Below are 18,589 nucleotides of genomic sequence, written 5' to 3' on the forward strand. Positions count from 1 at the left end.
GCACATAGCAAACCTAAACCAGGAGTTCTCCAACCAGGGGGAATTATCCGATGATGGGTAAGCATGTTCATGGCAGCTGACAACCTAAGACAGGTACGGATCTCCTGCCTTGCATGCCTAATATAAAAGAAAAGGGGGAGATGTCGGTGCCCGAGCGGCTTGTAGCGCATGCGCGGTGATGCTTCTGGGCTCCGCCGTGCCCGCTCGTTGCCTCGGCCGCCACTGCCTTAAGCTGTCGCCGCCGCCGGGTGGCGACAATGCGGAGCTGCTCCGGCTGGGCCTGCGGGGGGGCCCCCGGGCGCCGCACGACTTTTTTGGTGCCCGAAAGTAAACATGCCATTAAGATGGCGGCTGGATGCGAGCCAGTAGGCGGAACTTAGGATTTTGTATCTATGTGGCTGCGAGTGATTGGTTGTGCAACCTTGGTATATATAGACATGCACAGGCGGGGGAGAGGGAGATCCCAACAGCTACGCAGAAATAAAGCTTGCTTCGCTGAGGTCTCCTGGTCGTTCTTGCTGGCGAGAGCGACAAGTACTAACTTTAATACCCAGTAATACTAGACTTCTCATTCTATTCCCCCCCCCCCCCATCTTTGGCAGGGCGGAAGGGATTTCCATTTATTCATTCTCTTGGAATTTTTTTTTTTTAACTCAAAGTTGTCTTTTTAAAGCACAACTGGATTCTGAGTAGTCCTGCATTCAACTGATAGATTAAGATGGAAAGGACTAACATCTTTACTACATTAAAGTTTTCCACCCAGAAATAATGTCTTTTCAGTGTCTCTTAAAAATTGATAGTTTCTTTAATTAGAGGTTGTGTATTTATTAACTTTATTCCATGGTAGGTATTTGTTGTTTCTGAGGAGGGAAAAAAAGTTTTAAATTCTGGCAGATCTCCCTGGCATGCTCACCTTATAATCCACACTACTTGTGAGTCTCTTTGTGCCTCCCACCTTTGTTCCTGAGCCTTATCCCATCTCTAATGGCATAAGAAGGGGTCAGAGATGGGTGATCCTTGGTCAAATGGCTAGGGATGGACTGACGTAAAGGAGAAGCGTGGCTCATGGACTGTTACTCAGGTGTTTGGCAGTTTTTACAATTATGAATGGAATTTCCCTCCATTATACTTTCTAACTGGTTATTGGGATTTTTGAGAACACTTGATTTGTATCTATTACTATATCTGACTACATTCCTCATAGCTATTACTTCTAGTAATTTTTTAGTTCACTTCCTTGGGTATCTTATATCATATCTGCAAAAAATATTTGGTTCCTTTTCCTCAATATTTTTCACACCTATTTCTTGTCCACTCTGCCCCTCACCAGAGCTTCCAAAGCAATGCAACATAGCAGTGGTAATCAGGAGGATTTCCTTCATGGGAATGCAACCTTTGCTTTCAGGCAGGTCCTAAACTCAGAAGAGACTCACGCTTAGTTTAAATGTTCCACTGCCTCAGTCTTAAAATTCTTAAAAATCTTATCTCTGAACTTATTTTTTTTAACTTTAAAAAATATATTTATTTATTTTAGAGGGAGAGTGAGTGAGAGGGAGAGCACGAGTGGGAAGGAGGGCAGAGGGAGAGGGAGAAGCAGACTCTCCACTGAACAGGGAGCCTGACATGGGGCTTGATCCCAGGACCCTGCGGCCGTGATCTGAGCCTAAGGCAGGCACTTAACTGGCTGAGCCACCCACACACCCCTAAACTTATGTACCTCCTCCAAACGCAGGAGATATGCAGTGAGTGTGTCCAAAATTCCCTGCTACCCCATTCCATTTCGTGTGGAATTCCAGGGGACCCACATGGATAGTTGCTGAAAAAGACTCAAAGCAAGGACAAGGCAAAGGTGCCACGAATTTAACGGAGTCAGCAAGGCTGCTGACAGCCCACAGAGGCCACATTTCCCCTTCTAGCCAGAATTTGCCTCCAATGTAGAAAGAAGGTAAGAGTCTTCCAAGAAGTACTAATGACTAAGGAACTCTAATGTATGTTTTTTTCACTCTTATTTCCTTATTATAGCCAGGCATTCATGCTGACAATAATAACATAAAAAGAAAGGCAAAGATCAGGCAATCTGTAGCTCCTTTCCACCTCAGTCCTTCCTTATTGAGGAACCTTACAGAGTAAGCCAAGGGTAGAGAGTTTTTGTGGATTAAGTTTTTGTGTGAATTAAGAAGCGAAATAAAAATATCTTAGTTTTGTGCAGAATTTCCACTGTTCTGGTAAGAACTAAATCCATATACACGTATGAGCTACCACATGTGAACTGTGTAATTTTGGTGATTTTATATATAAGTTAAGTGCTCTTATATCTGCATTTAAAACCACCATTATTCAGCATAAAACTTAATGATAAAATTCATGCTACTAATTTAAAAGTTTATTTTTCTTTATTTAAAATAACATTAAACAGCAAATAAAAACACCATGCGATCTTAGATGCATCATGGCTTAGGTAGCCATGGTGGCCCCCCTCTGGGTGGGAGCGACACAGCCCCTTCCCCAGGAGACTGCTGTGGTCAGCTTCCCCCTGCTCCTCGGTCACCCTGGGCCATGGAAAGGCTATGATCCTGAAAGGCCTTAGTCCCAAGTGTGTTGGATAGATGCAACAGGACTCAGCGGAGATTGTGACTCGGGCACTGGAGAAATTTAACATAGAGAATGTCACTGAGGCCCATGTGAAAAAGGAGTGTGAGAAGTACAACCCCGGGCACAGTCAGCTGGGCAAGAGACTCTTGGTTTTGGCTCAGGTCATGATCTCAGGGCCTGGGATCAGTAGGGCTCTGTGCTTGGTGTGAAATCTGCTTGGGATTCTCTCTCTCTCTCTCTTGCCACCTCTGTGCCCCCTCCCCTACCCCACTCATGCTCCCTCTCTCCCAAATAAACATATAAAATCTAAAAAAAAAAAAAAAAAAAAAAAGAAGAAGTACTACCCCACCAGGCACTGCATGGCGGGGAGGAACCTGCCTAGTTCTGTGACACAGGAAACCAAACGGTTCAGCTATTCCTGCTCAGCCACAAAAAGAATGAGATCTTGCCATATGCAACAACACGGATGGACCTAGAGGATATAAGGCTAATCAAATAAGATGGAGGAAGACCAATACCATATGATTTCACTCATATGTGGAATTTAAGAAACAAAACAAATGAACCAAAGAACAAAAGGGAGACAGTAAATAGACATATACAGAGAACTAGTAGTTGCCGGAGGGGAGGAGGATAGAGGCATGAATGAAATAAGTAAAGGAGATTAAGAGTACACTTAATATGATGAACAATGAGTAATGTATAGAAAGAGAAAAGGAAAAAAAGTACCTTTAATGGCATTCTGCCAGTTCTTTGAACAAGGGGCTCCATGTTTTCATTTTGCATTCTGCCCTGCAAATTATATAGCTGGCTCTGGGAATTATAGTCGGTATTTTTTGTTTTTTGTTTGTTTTAGGCTCTATTGGAATCACCTTTGATTAAATCTCACTATGTATATGCGGGTCATTACAGAATTGTTACTGATAGTAAAAAACTGGAAACACCTAATGTCCGTCAAAGGGCACTGTTTAAATAAATTACAGCACCTTTATTCAATGGGATACTGCACAAATGTAAAAATAAAAAGCATGAGAAAGCTCTATGTGTACTGGTAAGGGAAGATCACTCAGAAACACTAATTGAAAAAAATGTGTGAATATGTGCTATGATTTTTAATAAAAAGGGTGGAAATAAGAATATATATATGTATTTTCTTTTTTTTTTTTTCCTAGGCAAAGAACTTTATTAATCTTGTTTCAAACTTTATTCCCAGGCTTCTTCAGCTTAATAAGCTGCAAAGAATGAATTGTGTATAAGCAAAAACTAAAAAGAGCTGCAGTGTCCAAGGGGCTTGGGCTTAAAACCACCTTCTTCTTCTTCTTCTATGAACCACGTTCTTCTTTCGGCGAGCAGTTCCTTTCCCACCAATGCACACTTGTGCTTGCAGTTTGGCGAGTTTCTCCTGGTTCATGATAGTTTCTTTCATCTTGTTGGAGCGGAAATGGGACCGCGCGGGGGACTAGGGTTGGCGCTCAGGGGGTCTCAGGCGGACCAGCCTATATTTCTATTTTCTATTTAAAATACTAAAATAAAAAAATCACCTACCAGGTTTTGGTGCGGAGGCTTGGGGTACTAAGCTAGGGACTAGAGAAACAAAAATAGACTTTATATCCCCTTAACCACTAGGACATCCTTCATAGTCAGTGCCAGAGAAACATCTTGCCTGCTTACAACGTGGCTATTCATAATGCCAGTCTGAGGCAGAACCATGGTTTGTTAGATATTGTTGTGCAATACTAGATATATGCTCCATGATGTCCTATTTAAAAACAAGTTGTTGTGCAAATTTCCATCTACTTGGACCCCCCCCCACACACAAACCCACTACATCACTGTTATAACAAAGGGATATATAAGTAGGATCCAAAAAAAAAAAAAACATCAATCCTGTAAAATGTAGAAGTGAATTCTGTAAAATTGGAGCAATAAAATATTTTAGGGTGTTTTTATTCTCAAACAAAACAACCAGAACAGAAATAACACCAGCAGAAACAAAACAAAACAAAACAAACAAACAAACAAAAAAAAACAAAAAACCCCAAACAAACGGGTATAAAGGAAAATGAAGCGTAAATGTACAAAAAAGACCACATACTAGACTGAGAATCCTAAATCATGATGAGCAGGTTGCTTGCTCATGATCCCTGCATTGCTTCTCGGCCTTTTGGCTAAGATCAAGTCTAATCATCCTGCCCCCAACATAAGAACTGGAGCCCTTTCCTGTCAGTGAACACAGGCCCCCTAGGGTAGGAGGTAAACAAACTAATAGTCTGTGTTACTGTGGGGCATTTACTTTATCTGAATTTTTTTAAAACTCTCAAGATTCTCTAAGAAGATAGGGCCTAACCTTCTCCTCAGGAAGAGGGAGAGACCACAGCTAACTTCACTCTTACTCCAATCCCCCTTACCCGCCTCACCAGATGCAAGGTAGTCCACTGGAATGGGCACTGTTTTTCTGGAGTAGGTCAGAGATAAACAGGCCTTTGCACATGCTGCCCATTTGCTATGATTCTCCCCTGACCCTCCACCTTCTGCCTTTGCTCAAGGACTGGCCCATTCATCGCCTCCACTGGGGGTCTTTCCTGACACCATACTGAACTCAGTTTAGGTGCCTCCGTTCCAGTGTTCCTACAGCATCTGCTCCAATCTCCCAACAGATGACCTATTTTACTGTGTTGTCACCTTCTATTTAAGTGTCTTTCTCCTCCATTAGCTCATATGGGCTCCAAGGCAGAAACTACACCTATGTATCTTTCAATCCCTAGTGCCTAAGATACACTTGGCAGCCTCTTAATAAATGTCTGCTTAATGCCAAGTAATTTACAGTAGATAAAGAAGTTAAGCTTCACTGACAATTAGAACCAGCCTTAATATCCGGTTAGAGAAAAAGGCTGGGAAAAGCATAGCCTCTTGGTCTAGACTAGTCCAGACTCAATAGTGTCATTTTAAGAAACCATCTGTATTAAGGTCTTTAGGGCTCCTCTGCCACTCCAGCAAGTTTATTTCTCCGCCACTTTCTAACACCTTCATCCCCTACTGAACCGCCCCTCCCACCCCCAAATCTCTGTTTTTGCTCCAGAGGACACTTATTTTTTAAACACAGCTGCAAAGCACAGAAGTCATATCCTTAGTTCAGGGGATGCCAAAAGCCCTTCACAGCACAGATTTCTGTTTATTTCCCCGGGAACTTTACCGAATTCTAAACACACTGCTACAAATTCAAAAAACTTGTAGAAATGACAGTAGCAACTACAGACCACCAATTTCCATTTCCTGCTTCCAGCTCTTCTGAGGGGACGAAGTATCAGCCATTTTTGTTGCCATGTAAACTGGCACTTTTGTAATGCTCTGTATAGTTTACTGAATTCTTCAAGGCCCAGCTCAAAATATCATTCTTCACGAAGCCTCATCTGACTAGGCAAGAAACATGCTCACTCCATCTAAGCCCAACTAAATATTTCACCTTTCTCCACTCTGTTGTGCCTTTGTTCTGCTGTTCTCCACTCCATGTATTTCTGTCTGGCCAGTGTGCTTCCTCAGCGACTCTGAGCCAGAGGGTAAGTTCCCTACTGTCTGAAGCCCCTTTTGTAACTTTCTGTCTTTGCATCAGTCTGTGTGTTTGCTTTCAGCTCTGTTCCCTCCTTCGTTCTGCACTGTATCTCTGACGCTAAAGTTCCCAACACCTCAGCTCCCAAGCTTGCCAGCTTAGTTTTTGGTGAAGATCTACCAGTAGAAGAAAGTCATGAGAGACTGGAAGATGGGAAGAAGAAAGGAAACACTTCTTTTCTATCTGCTTCTGGTGGCAGATGAACCCAGGCTCTGGCCTTTCCTTCAGACAGCACAATTCCATGGGGGCGGTTGTCGTGAGTGTTCCCAGAGCATTGGCAGCAGAATTCCTATGCTCATGCTGCCTATTTTGGTTGCCCTGCATCAATTACTAACAAGAAACTAGTCCAAAAAAGCCACAAGTCTTTGTGGATCCTACTGGGCAGACATAGAGGTAACCCTTAAAGGCATAAAGCTGCTAATGGAAGCTTCTCAGTTTTTAAAAGGGTTAAGGAGTCTTGAATTTTGAGCCTAGAGCTCCATGCTCTAGCTTACTATCTCTTAAGCTGCAGTAGAGTCAAGAACAAGGATGGAGAGGGGCTTATGAGAGCTTATGTTTTCCGGAAGAACCAGGAGACCTTAAGAAGGGAAGCCAGACTCATGTAATGCTAAATACCACACTCTAATATCAATGTAAAGTGTTTACTGCTCCCCCAAGTCTTACTAAAAGCATCTTCTCTATTCATCTACAAGACTCATAAGAAGAGAAGAACTATTTAAAAAAGAAAAAAACGGAAATGGTCCTTAAGCATATGAAAAGATGCTCAATTTCTCTCCTAAGAGAAATGCAGTTAAAACTGCACTGAAATACGATTTCTCACCTATCAAACTAGCAAAAATCCAGAAGTTTGACAATATGCTCCCCTGGCAAGGCTGTGGGGAAAGTCATTACCCTATATTGCCAGTGAGAATTTCAAAATGGTATAATCCCTGCGAAGGTGAATTTGGCAACATCTTGCAAAATCGCACACGCATTTACCTTCTGACCATGTAATCCCCTTTCTAAGAGTCTATCCCAAAGAGATAGTAGGAAAAATAGATTTGTACAATACAATTTGTAGGAGCAGGAGACCAAAAACAACCCAAATGGTCCATCAAGAGAGAAGTGGTTGAGTAAATAAACTATAGTACATCTATTCTAATGAGTACCATGCATCTAGAAAAAGGAAAGCACAATATCTTTCTAGATAGCTAGCTTTAGGAGAAGTGTTAAGTACTAAAAGGCAAGGTGAAGAAAGAAAGTATGTATAAGCATATAGTATGCTACCAATTATTCAAGAATATTGAGGAGGTTACAAAATAGAAGTTATATATAACATAACATAACATAACATAACACAGTATGTATTTACTTATTTTTCATTATTTAAAATAGAAGGCTAATCCAAAAAACTAAAGGGGAAAGAGATCACCTATAGGAGTAGAAGGGAGAGGAAGAGAGGTGGATTTCTCTAAATAAAGCTCTTCTGTAGATTTGATTTTGGAATCATGTCTATATTTTACATAGTTGTAAAACAAAAAAATCTGTAAAGGTAATCTCCAAACACTGAAAGCAAAATGGAGTAAATGAATCCAACTATATACTGACATACTGGCATGACCATACACAGAAATTATTTTAGATGACTTTAGAACACAGTAATTTTAACATATGTCTCTAGCAGGGTATGTCCTAAGGGCCCCCAAAATAACTGCAGAAATCTTAAACTATTTTCAGTAACCATATGGTAGCACTGACACTGTAATTCTGAGACTATATTGTATGTACTGGGGACAAAGCAAATGAATTATTGTGTTGTATCACTGGTCACCAAGATTTTTAGCATAGGAAAAAGGACCTGCCTGATCAAAGGCTAAACCAAAACTCTGTGTACTGAATTTTATTTAGAAGTATCAGCATGTACTCATTATATATTTTACCTGTTAAATATATGATAAGTAAATAAATACATAAATGTGCACATATTTCTTAGTTTCGTCTGCCGGAAAGGCCCAAAAATAGTGACCAACCCAGTAGCAAGTGCTTCCACTGAGGTTTCCAAATGTCATTTCCCACTGAAAGGAACCAGGGCTTTTTGAAGAAATGGCTGATCACAGATTGGGGCAGGAAAAGTACAAAATGAACCTGGAATGTTGTGTCATGTTAGAAATCAAGAGTGTTAATGACTATGTAGGTCATGTCAGAAGGACTCAAGAACCAGTATGAAGAGGGGGACAATTTGAATGTCAATAATAATAACTGCAAGTGATCAAAACGTGTCCAATTTGTCTAGACCCATAAACTGAAAGTGATAAATGTTCCTCTTCCTTTTTCTCCAAACAGTCCCCGCAAATAAAATCTCACTGGTCACCTGCAGAGGATGCTGGGTAACCACTCTTTATTTGAAGATGGTATATATCCTTCTATTCCCTGGCAAACTGTACCTCAGGATTATCAAGTGAGTGTTGAGGAGATTTTCAAGCTACTAAGTAAAGAATGATACAATTTGAAAATAATGATTTTGCCATTTCAAATTATGAAATAATGAATCTAGGAAATAATCTGAATGAATAGGAATAGCCAAAAGAGAAAGATAACAAAAGATTTTCTGTGTTTCTTAATAAATATATGTACTACCACCTATGGAGCATTTTCACAAAAAACAAAAATGAAACAAAACAAAACAAAAACCCAGAACTTGAATCAGATTCAATCAGAATCCATCTACCAAGTTACAAAAAACTACAACAGAGAAACATGTTAAATGTTATCACGGGGATTTAATCTCCCACATTTAGACTGTAAGAAACTCTACAGGACAAAGACCAAATAGTTTCTTCAACAAATAATAGAGAGAAGGAAAAAAAAAGAGAAAGAGACAGAGATAGACACGGGGAAGGGAACCTACAGATTTAAAGAGATTTAAGAGCCATAATGACTGTTTATCAACAATACAGACCTTATCTGAATTCTGGTTTTAAGCAACATGTAGAAACACATAAACTGGGGTGCCTGGGTGGCTCAAATGGTTGGGCTTCTGCCCTCAGGTTATGATCTCAGGGTCCTGGGATGGAGCCCCACATCGGGCTCCCAGCTCAGTGGGGAGCCTGCTTCTCCCTCTCCCTCTGCCTCTCCCTCTGCTTGTGTGCTCTAAGGAATAAATAAAATCTTAAAAAAAAATACACAAACACATAAACTCACTCCAGACTTTGATCCAATTAGGGACATCTGAACACTGACTGGATATTTAATTTATTTAATATTTAATTTTAATTTATTTATTTGACAGAGCGAAAGAGAGAGAGAGAGAGAGAGAAGGTTTGTGTGAGAGAGCACAAACAGCAGGGAGAGGCAGAGGGAGAAGCAGGTTCCCCACTGAGCAGGGAGCCCAAGGCAGGGCTCAATCCCAGGACCCTGAGATAATGACCTGAGATGAAGGCAGATGCTTAAAGGACTGAGCCACTCAGGCGCCCCTGACTGGATATTTAATATCCATAAAAAATTATAGTTCAATTTTGGGGTATTATAATGATATTGTCATTATGGTTATAAAAGGGAATCTTCCTTTTAGAGATACATACTGAAACATTTATGGATAAGATGATAAAATTATCATCAGGGATTGGTGTCAAAATAACCTGATAGGAAAGAAGTAGGTAGCATAGAGATAAAACAGGTAGTCTGTGAGTTAACAATTCTTTAAGTTGAGTGGTGGGTAGTATTCCGTCCACCTGAATAATAGGGTGTTCAAAGAAGTGAATTTAAATACAAGATTACATGAAGGAAAGATTGTCAATTATTTTGAAAAACTGCAAGGACCTGGCAAATGTCATGTGTATATCACAAGTGGGGGTGTCAAGGCAAAGCAAATGAGTTTTGTGGGAGATTGAAAGTTTATAAAACGTGGTCATATCTATTCTAAGTACTCCTTCCATGCCCACTGGTAAGGCAGGTTAGGGACTCCTATAAATGCCTCCCAACAACGAGGAGACGGTCAGCACAGGCTGGCTCTCCCAGGTGAGAACACAGCCCAACATGACCTACAAGCAGCCGCCCAATGAGAAGGGGCTGTTGGCAGCAGCAGATGAGGTGAGAGAAGCACTGTGGGGAGAACTTTACACCCAGATCTGGTCAGTGTGGTCACAGGTTGGGGGTGGGGAGCCTATCCCCAGGGGTAGATGAGCCCACAGGGTTCCAAGGCTCCCCCATGAACCTGTACAAGTGAAGATGTGTGAAGAATGACATGCTGTCGACAGAAGTGGGAAAGAAACCCTTTGGTGGGAAACAAGACTAAAATCTTACAAAGCCTATTTTTTCCTGGCATCATTATATGTTGTCAGTAATAACATACCTGTTATTTTAAATAACATTTAAAATCTCATTAAAAACAAAAACAAAAACAAACCAGGGCGGCTGTGTGGCTCAATTGGTTAAGCAACTGCCTTCAGCTCAGGTCATGATCCCGGGGTCCTGGGATCGAGTCCACATCCGACTCCCAGCTCCACTGGGAGTCTGCTTCTCTCTCTGACCTTCTCTTCTCTCGTATTCTCTGTCTCTCTCTCTCTCAAATAAATAAATAAAATATTTTTAAAAAGAACAAACCAAGGCAAATATTTTTAAAGTAATTTTGAGGCCTTTAAGAAGAGTACTGCTCTAATGAGAGTAGCCTGATCTCTGAACAAAGAGTGGGAGCTGTGAAAGAGAGATGTTCTGAATCTTAAAATGTAAAAGTTGGGTTGATACCTTACTAGTTACTCATGATGACATTATTTTACTTTTTGTCCCCCTGAAGACCTGGAGTGTCTATCAATGCTTCTCAAGGAAGGAGTGCATATTTTACAAGATGCAGGAAGGAGTTAAGTACTCCAATTTAAAGGTGACTCCAGGTGATTCTGATGTACACGGTGCCCCCAATTAGAGGGCCATTCCCTTCTTGGAGGTCCCTGTAGGGTGGCTGGCTGAGGCCTGTGTGCAGCCAAAATGCATCTGAGACCATCAATATGGAAAGCTGGCCACTCCTATTTCAAATACCCCTTGAAAATAAGCAGAGCTGCCATGTCAGACAGAGGATAATGAAATCCCCTTGTGTTCCTCCATGACTCACGCCACCTCCCTGTCTGCCCAGAGTGGGGACAGCTTTGAGCTGCGAAGATGGAAGGAGGAGGGCCCAAGGGGATCCCACTGCAGGCCATCTACCAACAAGTGCACGTACATGCCTGCCGGCCTGCCCCACTGCTACCATTCAGTTGAGGGACGATGACAGGCAGATGACTGCAGCGCTCTTTGCAGTCAAACCTGGGAGCATCCTAGAACAGGGCTCGAAGAAAAGTGTTTGACCAGAAAACGAACACGCTTCCTGCAGCGCTGCAATCTTCTTTCATCCCCTGACGTGCCTGAGACCATTATGGGTTCTGATAATGCTGACGAGTTCACTTTGGACAAAAAATGCAGACCAGTAACAGCATCCCTCACTATGACGATCCTGAGTTTCACCCTGTAATGGCTTCTCAAGCCAAACATACCCATTTCTTGGATAATTACAGTGTCCACAAATCTGGAGACACTGACTGAAGTAGATGGTGCCCGCCGTGCGGCAGCTTCCAGAACAGAGTGCACTGGGCTGACGTGAGTCGCTGAACAGCACCCGGGCTGTGACTGAGGGTGGCTGGGCTCCTAAGAACCTCCTCAGTAAGGACGCCCCTAACTACACAATCACATACGCTGTGGGGTCACAGTCTATAACAGAGCACAGGTGGCTGGTGAAAGGATGTATCCTTCCCACAACCATCTATGGCCACAATTCCTCACAGCCCATGGAATTAAAAGCCTTGATAATATCAGGTAATGCTTCAGTAGTGCTAACTTTCAAATTACTTTGAAGTCACAACAATGAGTAACATTTATATTTGATGGTAAAAGTTATATCTACAACAAAGGTAAAACCCAATTATTTATTTTAGCTGAGCTCTAACATTTCTCTATATGTTAGAATAACGGCTACTCCTGCCGGTTGACTAACACTCCTCTTCCAAATTTCCCTAAGTAAAGGATTACATTTAGGACACAGCAGGTCTTAGGGACATTTAGACTTATGACCGTCCCAAGAATTAGTAAACATCTGCAAGTTATACTCATCTTTCCCATTCTAGTCATCACCGTGTTTTAAGGACATGTGTCAACATGTTAGGTGTCCCAGCAAGAAGGGGGCCTTGGAAGGAGAGGAGATGCAGAGCCCTTTGTAAAGGCAAAGAATTGTCTTAGGTACCAGGGCAGGGGCACCTGAACATGCAGAATCCCTTTCCAAAGAAGCTGCAGTAAAGACAGATTCGAGGATCTAGTCAGTCAAACTAGGATCTTTGCAAGAGGTATAAAAACCGTGGGCACAGCTGGGTGGGAAAAGCCACTCACACTACCTAGAATGTCAAGACCTAGGCTGGACTGCACACATTGCCAGACTAAATATTACCTAAAAGAAGAACATAACACAACAGAAAACAACCAAATAAGAACCAAGCCAAAATTAAAAATACTCTTTTGAAAGATCAGACATTATTTCCCACAAGGTAACTTGACTTTCACAATGACAATTCGTTATTCTGGTCTTGTTTAAATTACAGACAGGCATTTTCTTGAGACGAACTTGACTCAACAGTGCAAATATGGACGGTATCCATGAAAAGGAGACAATCTCATGGAGAGCACACCATTCATATCCAATTAAAGGCCAAAATACCTCCGTAGCCTTGGAAAGCATGACCATTGGATCAATATTCTACAGACTTCTTCCCTGATCTTACCTACCATTAAATATAGAAAAGCCTTTGGTATAAAAGGCTTTGCTGGACTATCATAAGCATTCCACATCCACATATGGCAAATCTGAATGTATCACTAGGACATTTTCAATTCTTAACTCCTAGTGTAATATTTATAGTCTTCTCTTTTATGTTTACTAGAATTATTATTTTGGCTACTTCTAAAAATAGAAGACTTCCCCTATGTCACTCAGCCATAAAGCATTCAAATCAACCAGTTCTTAGTCAAAGCTGATTAAGAGGTGGGTTAAGATAAGTTAATGAGCTAGCAAAATTTATGAAGACAAAATATCTTAGCACATATAAAAATATATAATTGCAATACTCACCTATCAGCCCCTTCTCAAGAGTGAAGGTTTTGTTTGTAAACATGCATTCAAAAGCCACAATGTGAAAAATCTTGTTCACTGTGTTGTGAGTTCCAACTATTCGAATATACCTGGGGGTAAAAAGAAAATTTGTTGAAGAAAACGAGGTTCCATCACAACCAATCCAAAGACAACAGAATGAGATACATGGTGCAAGTATAGTGTTCCAGGGCATGGACTAAAGAAGACTTTGAACTTGACTTCAGATCCTCTAGTCGCTCCTTAGGGCTAGCTAGCTCCAACTGAGCTTAGAAGCAGGATGGCAAAATTAGGGAGATACCACTTTCTGGAGAATTAAGCAGAACTTAGATTTGATTTACCTAGAAAATCAAACCAGGTACAGTGGAAGCTCAAGCCCTGAATGTCAGTATAATTATATGTCCATGAGACATTCACACTGGAGAAGCACGGCTTCTGTCTGCTCCTTGTGGTTAGGAATGGTACATGGACACTCGCCAAATCAGATGTTCTCCAACTCAAGGAAAGATTTCACCCATTGGAGACAAATGCATAAAATCAATATTGCTATCCTGTTAAACAGAAAAATCCACAGAAACTACTAAAAACCACTCACAGTTTTGTCTGTTTCAACGCTGCTCCTAAATCCTTGCAGAAAGTGCTTGCTATATACGTACACCAGCCCCCCGCCTCCCCTCCCCGCTTCAACCTTACTGCTGGGAGGCCTTCTCCTGACCAGAGGAAGTGATCTGCAGAGGTGACCCAGCCAGCTCTGCAGCACCCCTCCCGGCCACACGGCTCTGGCGTCTGCATACAGTGCAGAGTTTCACCGGGCAGGTCTTGAGCAGCCCAGCCTGTTCACCCTGTGTGTCTCCCTAGAGGCTTCACCTCTGACAAACAAGCATTAACCTTGGAGTGACTTGTTCCTTTCCCTCTCCAGAGGGACCTGACAGTTCACAGGTTAATGAACAGACAAACTCATTCTTCTGAGTGTCACACAAATCGCTGGAGAATGTGCCGCACACTGTCTTACTGGGATTCAAAGGAAGAACTGGGGAAAATAACTAGATTAAGTGATAACACTCTCCCAAATTATGAGCTATGCGCTCTGAAGGATGGGGCATATTAAATGAACACATTTCAATTAGGAGATGACAGACCAGGCAAGGTTTTAGTAATATCCTTCCTCTGCTGTGTAAAACAACCTTCGACTTCAATGATACAATTTTACTTCTGAGTTAATCGCTGTTCACTAATTCGGTAATTCCCTTACATTTCTCATCACTCCAAGTTAACTGTGTAATGTAAATGCCAATCTAAAAAAAATTTCACATTAAGGAGACTATATTTGGGGTTTTTATGTCATGAGCTATTTCCCTCCTGTTCCTTCAAGCATGAATCTCACGGCATTCCCGGTACACCTCATTTAGCCATCTGCTCCTTGACACGAGCCGGTCACTCATCTTCATAACCAATCGAAATGCTGTCTCCTGGGCTGGCTGTTCAGTGTGCCCATGCCCCCTGCAGGGAGACACCATTCTTCCTGTATGGAGAGTCAAGGCGACAGCTGTGCTCATCAGAGTCCTCTGGTTAAGCAGGAGGTTGGCCCTGAGCTGTCCTCTCAAGTCCTCAAGGCAGACAGAAGGTACTGATGCTACTGCCTTTAGATGGGTAGGTGGGGTTCGAGAAAAATGAGTTCTAAATGGTCTGTGTGGAATGGGAATTGTGCTGTTCTTTACCATTGGCGGTGACAGTCTCTACAGACTTTCTGGAAAGGAAGGGGTGTGTTAAGCCTGGTACACTGGCCTGAATCTAATTTTGTCCATTTCCTTAAACCCACAGGAACGCAACCAGCATTGCATTTTCAACTGCTCATGGTAGTGACAGTGAGTACTGCTGTCTGTAACCTTGGAGGGAATTGAGGGATTGTGGTTTAGGGAATTTGATCAGATCATTCTCCTGTTCCCTAGGTTGTGTCTCCACCAAAGGAGAGGCAGCTCTCCCAATACTGTTCAAGGTAGAGGGGCCAGGAAGTGACTGATAGGGCTCTTCCCCATTGACAGTTCTTAAAGTTAACAGTCCAGGATGACTTAAGGGGATGCAGTCATGTCCTCTCCTTCCCTTTCTTCCTTTTTATAAAAAACATCTTATGGAACCAGGTTCTCCAACTTTAGATAATAATCATTTCCCAAATTTAACTGTGGTGCACGTATCAAAAATAGGAAAAAATATGCTACCTTTCCCTCCTTCATCCCCCAATTATAAGAAACTGAAAACAGAAAATTATACAGGAATACACTTTACAGCCTTAATGATAGTGCTTGTGATAACAAACAAGATAATATATATAGTTGGAAAGACACTGAGAGATGCCTCCAGATTAAAAGTTCTCTATAAACGAAGATAACGTTATCTCTGCTGCATAATCCTGAGGTCAAATTAGCAATTCACCACTGTACATCACACTTCTTGATTAGCCCGTTACACGTAAATGCTCATAACAAGTTTAATTATTCTGGTTCTACAATACTTTCTAAGTCTCCACAAAATTGTTGCATAATTTACAAAAATGGCATGAAGTCCTTATTCAAATACACATTCTAAAAAAATGGTAACAGGATCACAAGAAAGACACCATGCTCCTCTTTCCCAGTGAGGAGTGGTTTGACATGGGACTCTGTCCTTCACTAAGATCTAGCCTTCAAGTAGAAAATAGGCTGCCACGAATCCCCCAACTTCAGTGACCAGAAGGGGAACCTGCAACTCTACACCGAGAACGCAGAGGCCCGGACCTGGGAGAAGTGGCTAGAGGAGGGGGGCGAGCACGGACTCCAGCCCTGATGAAGAGCTGGGTTCCGTCAGAGAGCTCGTGATGGAGCATCCCTGAGGCAGAAGAGCAGTTTTTATTACCCGAGCTACTGATAATCCAAGATGATGAGGATGGCGATTGGGGGAGGGTCCTCCCTTTCTTTTTCACTTGTTTTTTTTTGTGTGTGAAAAACAAAGCCAAACTCGCTTCTGGGTCGTAACACCTAAACAGGAGTAGATTTCACATTTTCTGTGCCACCAAAGATTTTGAATAAGGGGGAGAGTTTGAGATGAAATTTTTTCCTTTCTCCGTTCAGCATCATCTCTCCAAAGCACAGTCAGACTCTGATTTAACCTGATAATAAGGGCAGTGGCAGCTAGTGACTTCATCAGTGTGCAGAGAGGGGCACTGCTGAAGAGAGAGCAGCTATCCTTTGTTCTCTCTGATCCTCAACAGCAGCTCCGACAGTTGGAAGATAATTAAAACTTAAACAGCGCTGAGGAAGGCAGCTACGCAACAGATTGGCCATTTCTGAGGAGGATGAATGCTGTCCACATGAGCCCTTACGGAACCGTCTGTTCCTAATATTCTCCTCCCTTCCCTGTGTTGCTTGTCTTCTTGTCACTGACGGAAACCGGATCCCGCACACAGTTCACAACAGGACGTTTCAAGGCAGAAGTTTCCAGGAGCTGTAATATTGTGGGTGAAAAGAGATTCTGTCTTCTTTAATGATATGAAACCTAAAACCTCTAAGGATAGCACTCTCAAATTGAAAGGCACGACGGAGTTTTGCAGAGTGTGCTTTAGGGGCTAAGGCGTTAACAGAACCAGGTTTGTCGCCCAGCCCTGTCACTTAATTAGCTCTGCCACTTTGGACCAAAGGAAAAAAAAAAAAAAAAAAGCCTTAAACCTTTTGAACCTGAGTTTTCTTCTTTACAAAATGAGGTCAATAACACAAACCTTATGAGATATTTAGATGAGATAAGAATTTAAAGTGTTTAATACAGGGCTTGGCAGAGGACAATATGATTAAACAGAAATTTAAGGAGTAGGTCACGGATACAAAATTTCTTGGGTCAGACTTTGAGAATGCTAGTTGTCTCTGGAAGAGTATTCCTAACTATAGATGTTAACAAGGTGCCTCCAAGAGGAGGCAACCCCCCACCCCCACCACCACAGGGCAGAATTCAAGAACACAGGCAGGGGCCTGTCCTTCCTCTTCAGGCACCACAGTAGTGTCCCTATGCCCACAGAAGGAGACTCCATTCTAACTGCCTATTTATCCCGCTCTCTGGTATTATTTCCTTCTTTAAGCTTCTAGTCTCTTGAAAAGTCTATTTTAAATGTTCTCGACCTGACTCCCCTATACATGAAGCAGCAAGAAACGAATCTTTTGCCCATGTTTGGTCTAGATACCCACACTCAAACAAGAGTTTCTTTTCTGTGCAAACCCTAGTGTGTAGTTTTAATTCCTTAAGAAAAATACATTAGCATTTCCTAAAAGAGAGACATCAAAATACTGTGACTTAGAGGAATTTTGCTTTGAAGATGTCATTAGCATTCCCCACCTGTTCTGGGAAAAGTACAGATTCCTATTCTTAACCTATCTTTCTGTCATTTCTTGTCAGGACGCTACCAGATTTGATTTCTAAGTCACATACGATACATTCTTAACATACTAAGGGAAGTACAGAAAAAGGAGAAAGTACAGAGAAATAGCAACATGTGTGTTCCTGCTTTAAATCCTTCTGTATTCTCTAGTCTTCAGTTCTGGTGGACCACAACCTACTTGAGGTTAGAGTTAACCCTTAACCTTTGCCTCTAGTTACAGGTTCACCCATGTCTGTACTGAGTGGGTTCTACTCCAAGATAAAATTGAATTCAGTAAGAAATATTTAAATGAGCTCTCAAAGGATCAACTGAAGTCTAAATCCATCAGAATTCTATTCTTTGGTAAACAAAGTTTTATTCTCTAAGTGGACTTCATATTCTTGGGTTAAAGAGAGACTTTTGAGGAAGCTAGCTTTAGCCTGAGACTGTGTGCAGAAGGGCTCCTTAAAATTTTGGCTCTTTCTCTGAGGTAGCCAGAGAACTCTGCTATGGCCAGATGTGGTCCTCTAGCGATAACCTTAGCTCCAGGATTTGTTAGGGACTTGGTGACTGTGTAACATCTGGATTTGCTTCCAAGACTTCCTTTTCGACTCTTGCTTTCAACAAGATGCTAAGAAGGTACATAAATAATTCTCTGATCCAGAAGCAGGTAATGTCTGCAGGTCTTGCCAGTATGGTATTTTCTTCCAGTTCTATGTACAGTGTTAGTGCTCTTATAATCAAACCGCAGACTGGAGGGGAAAGTGACTTCAGGTCTTGTTGCTAAGGCAGCAAGTGGAAAACAGTTTACTGCCAGAATGACAAAAAGCTTCTAGAAAAAGCAGGTTGCAACAGAAAAGATTTGTTACTC

General features: G+C 41.8%; 1 protein-coding gene across 1 annotated transcript in view; it reads right to left on the minus strand.

Moving 5' to 3' along the window:
• BTBD9 (BTB domain containing 9) overlaps positions 1-18,589 on the minus strand; it is a 417,303-nt gene that overhangs the window by 125,801 nt on the left and 272,913 nt on the right. Inside the window, exon 7 of the mRNA XM_059177843.1 lies at positions 13,323-13,432. Coding sequence (XP_059033826.1) covers positions 13,323-13,432 — 110 coding nt within the window. The remainder of the gene's footprint in view (positions 1-13,322; positions 13,433-18,589) is intronic.

Source organism: Mustela lutreola, chromosome 6 (genome assembly GCF_030435805.1).
Source record: "Mustela lutreola isolate mMusLut2 chromosome 6, mMusLut2.pri, whole genome shotgun sequence".
Taxonomy (NCBI): Eukaryota; Metazoa; Chordata; class Mammalia; order Carnivora; family Mustelidae; genus Mustela; species Mustela lutreola.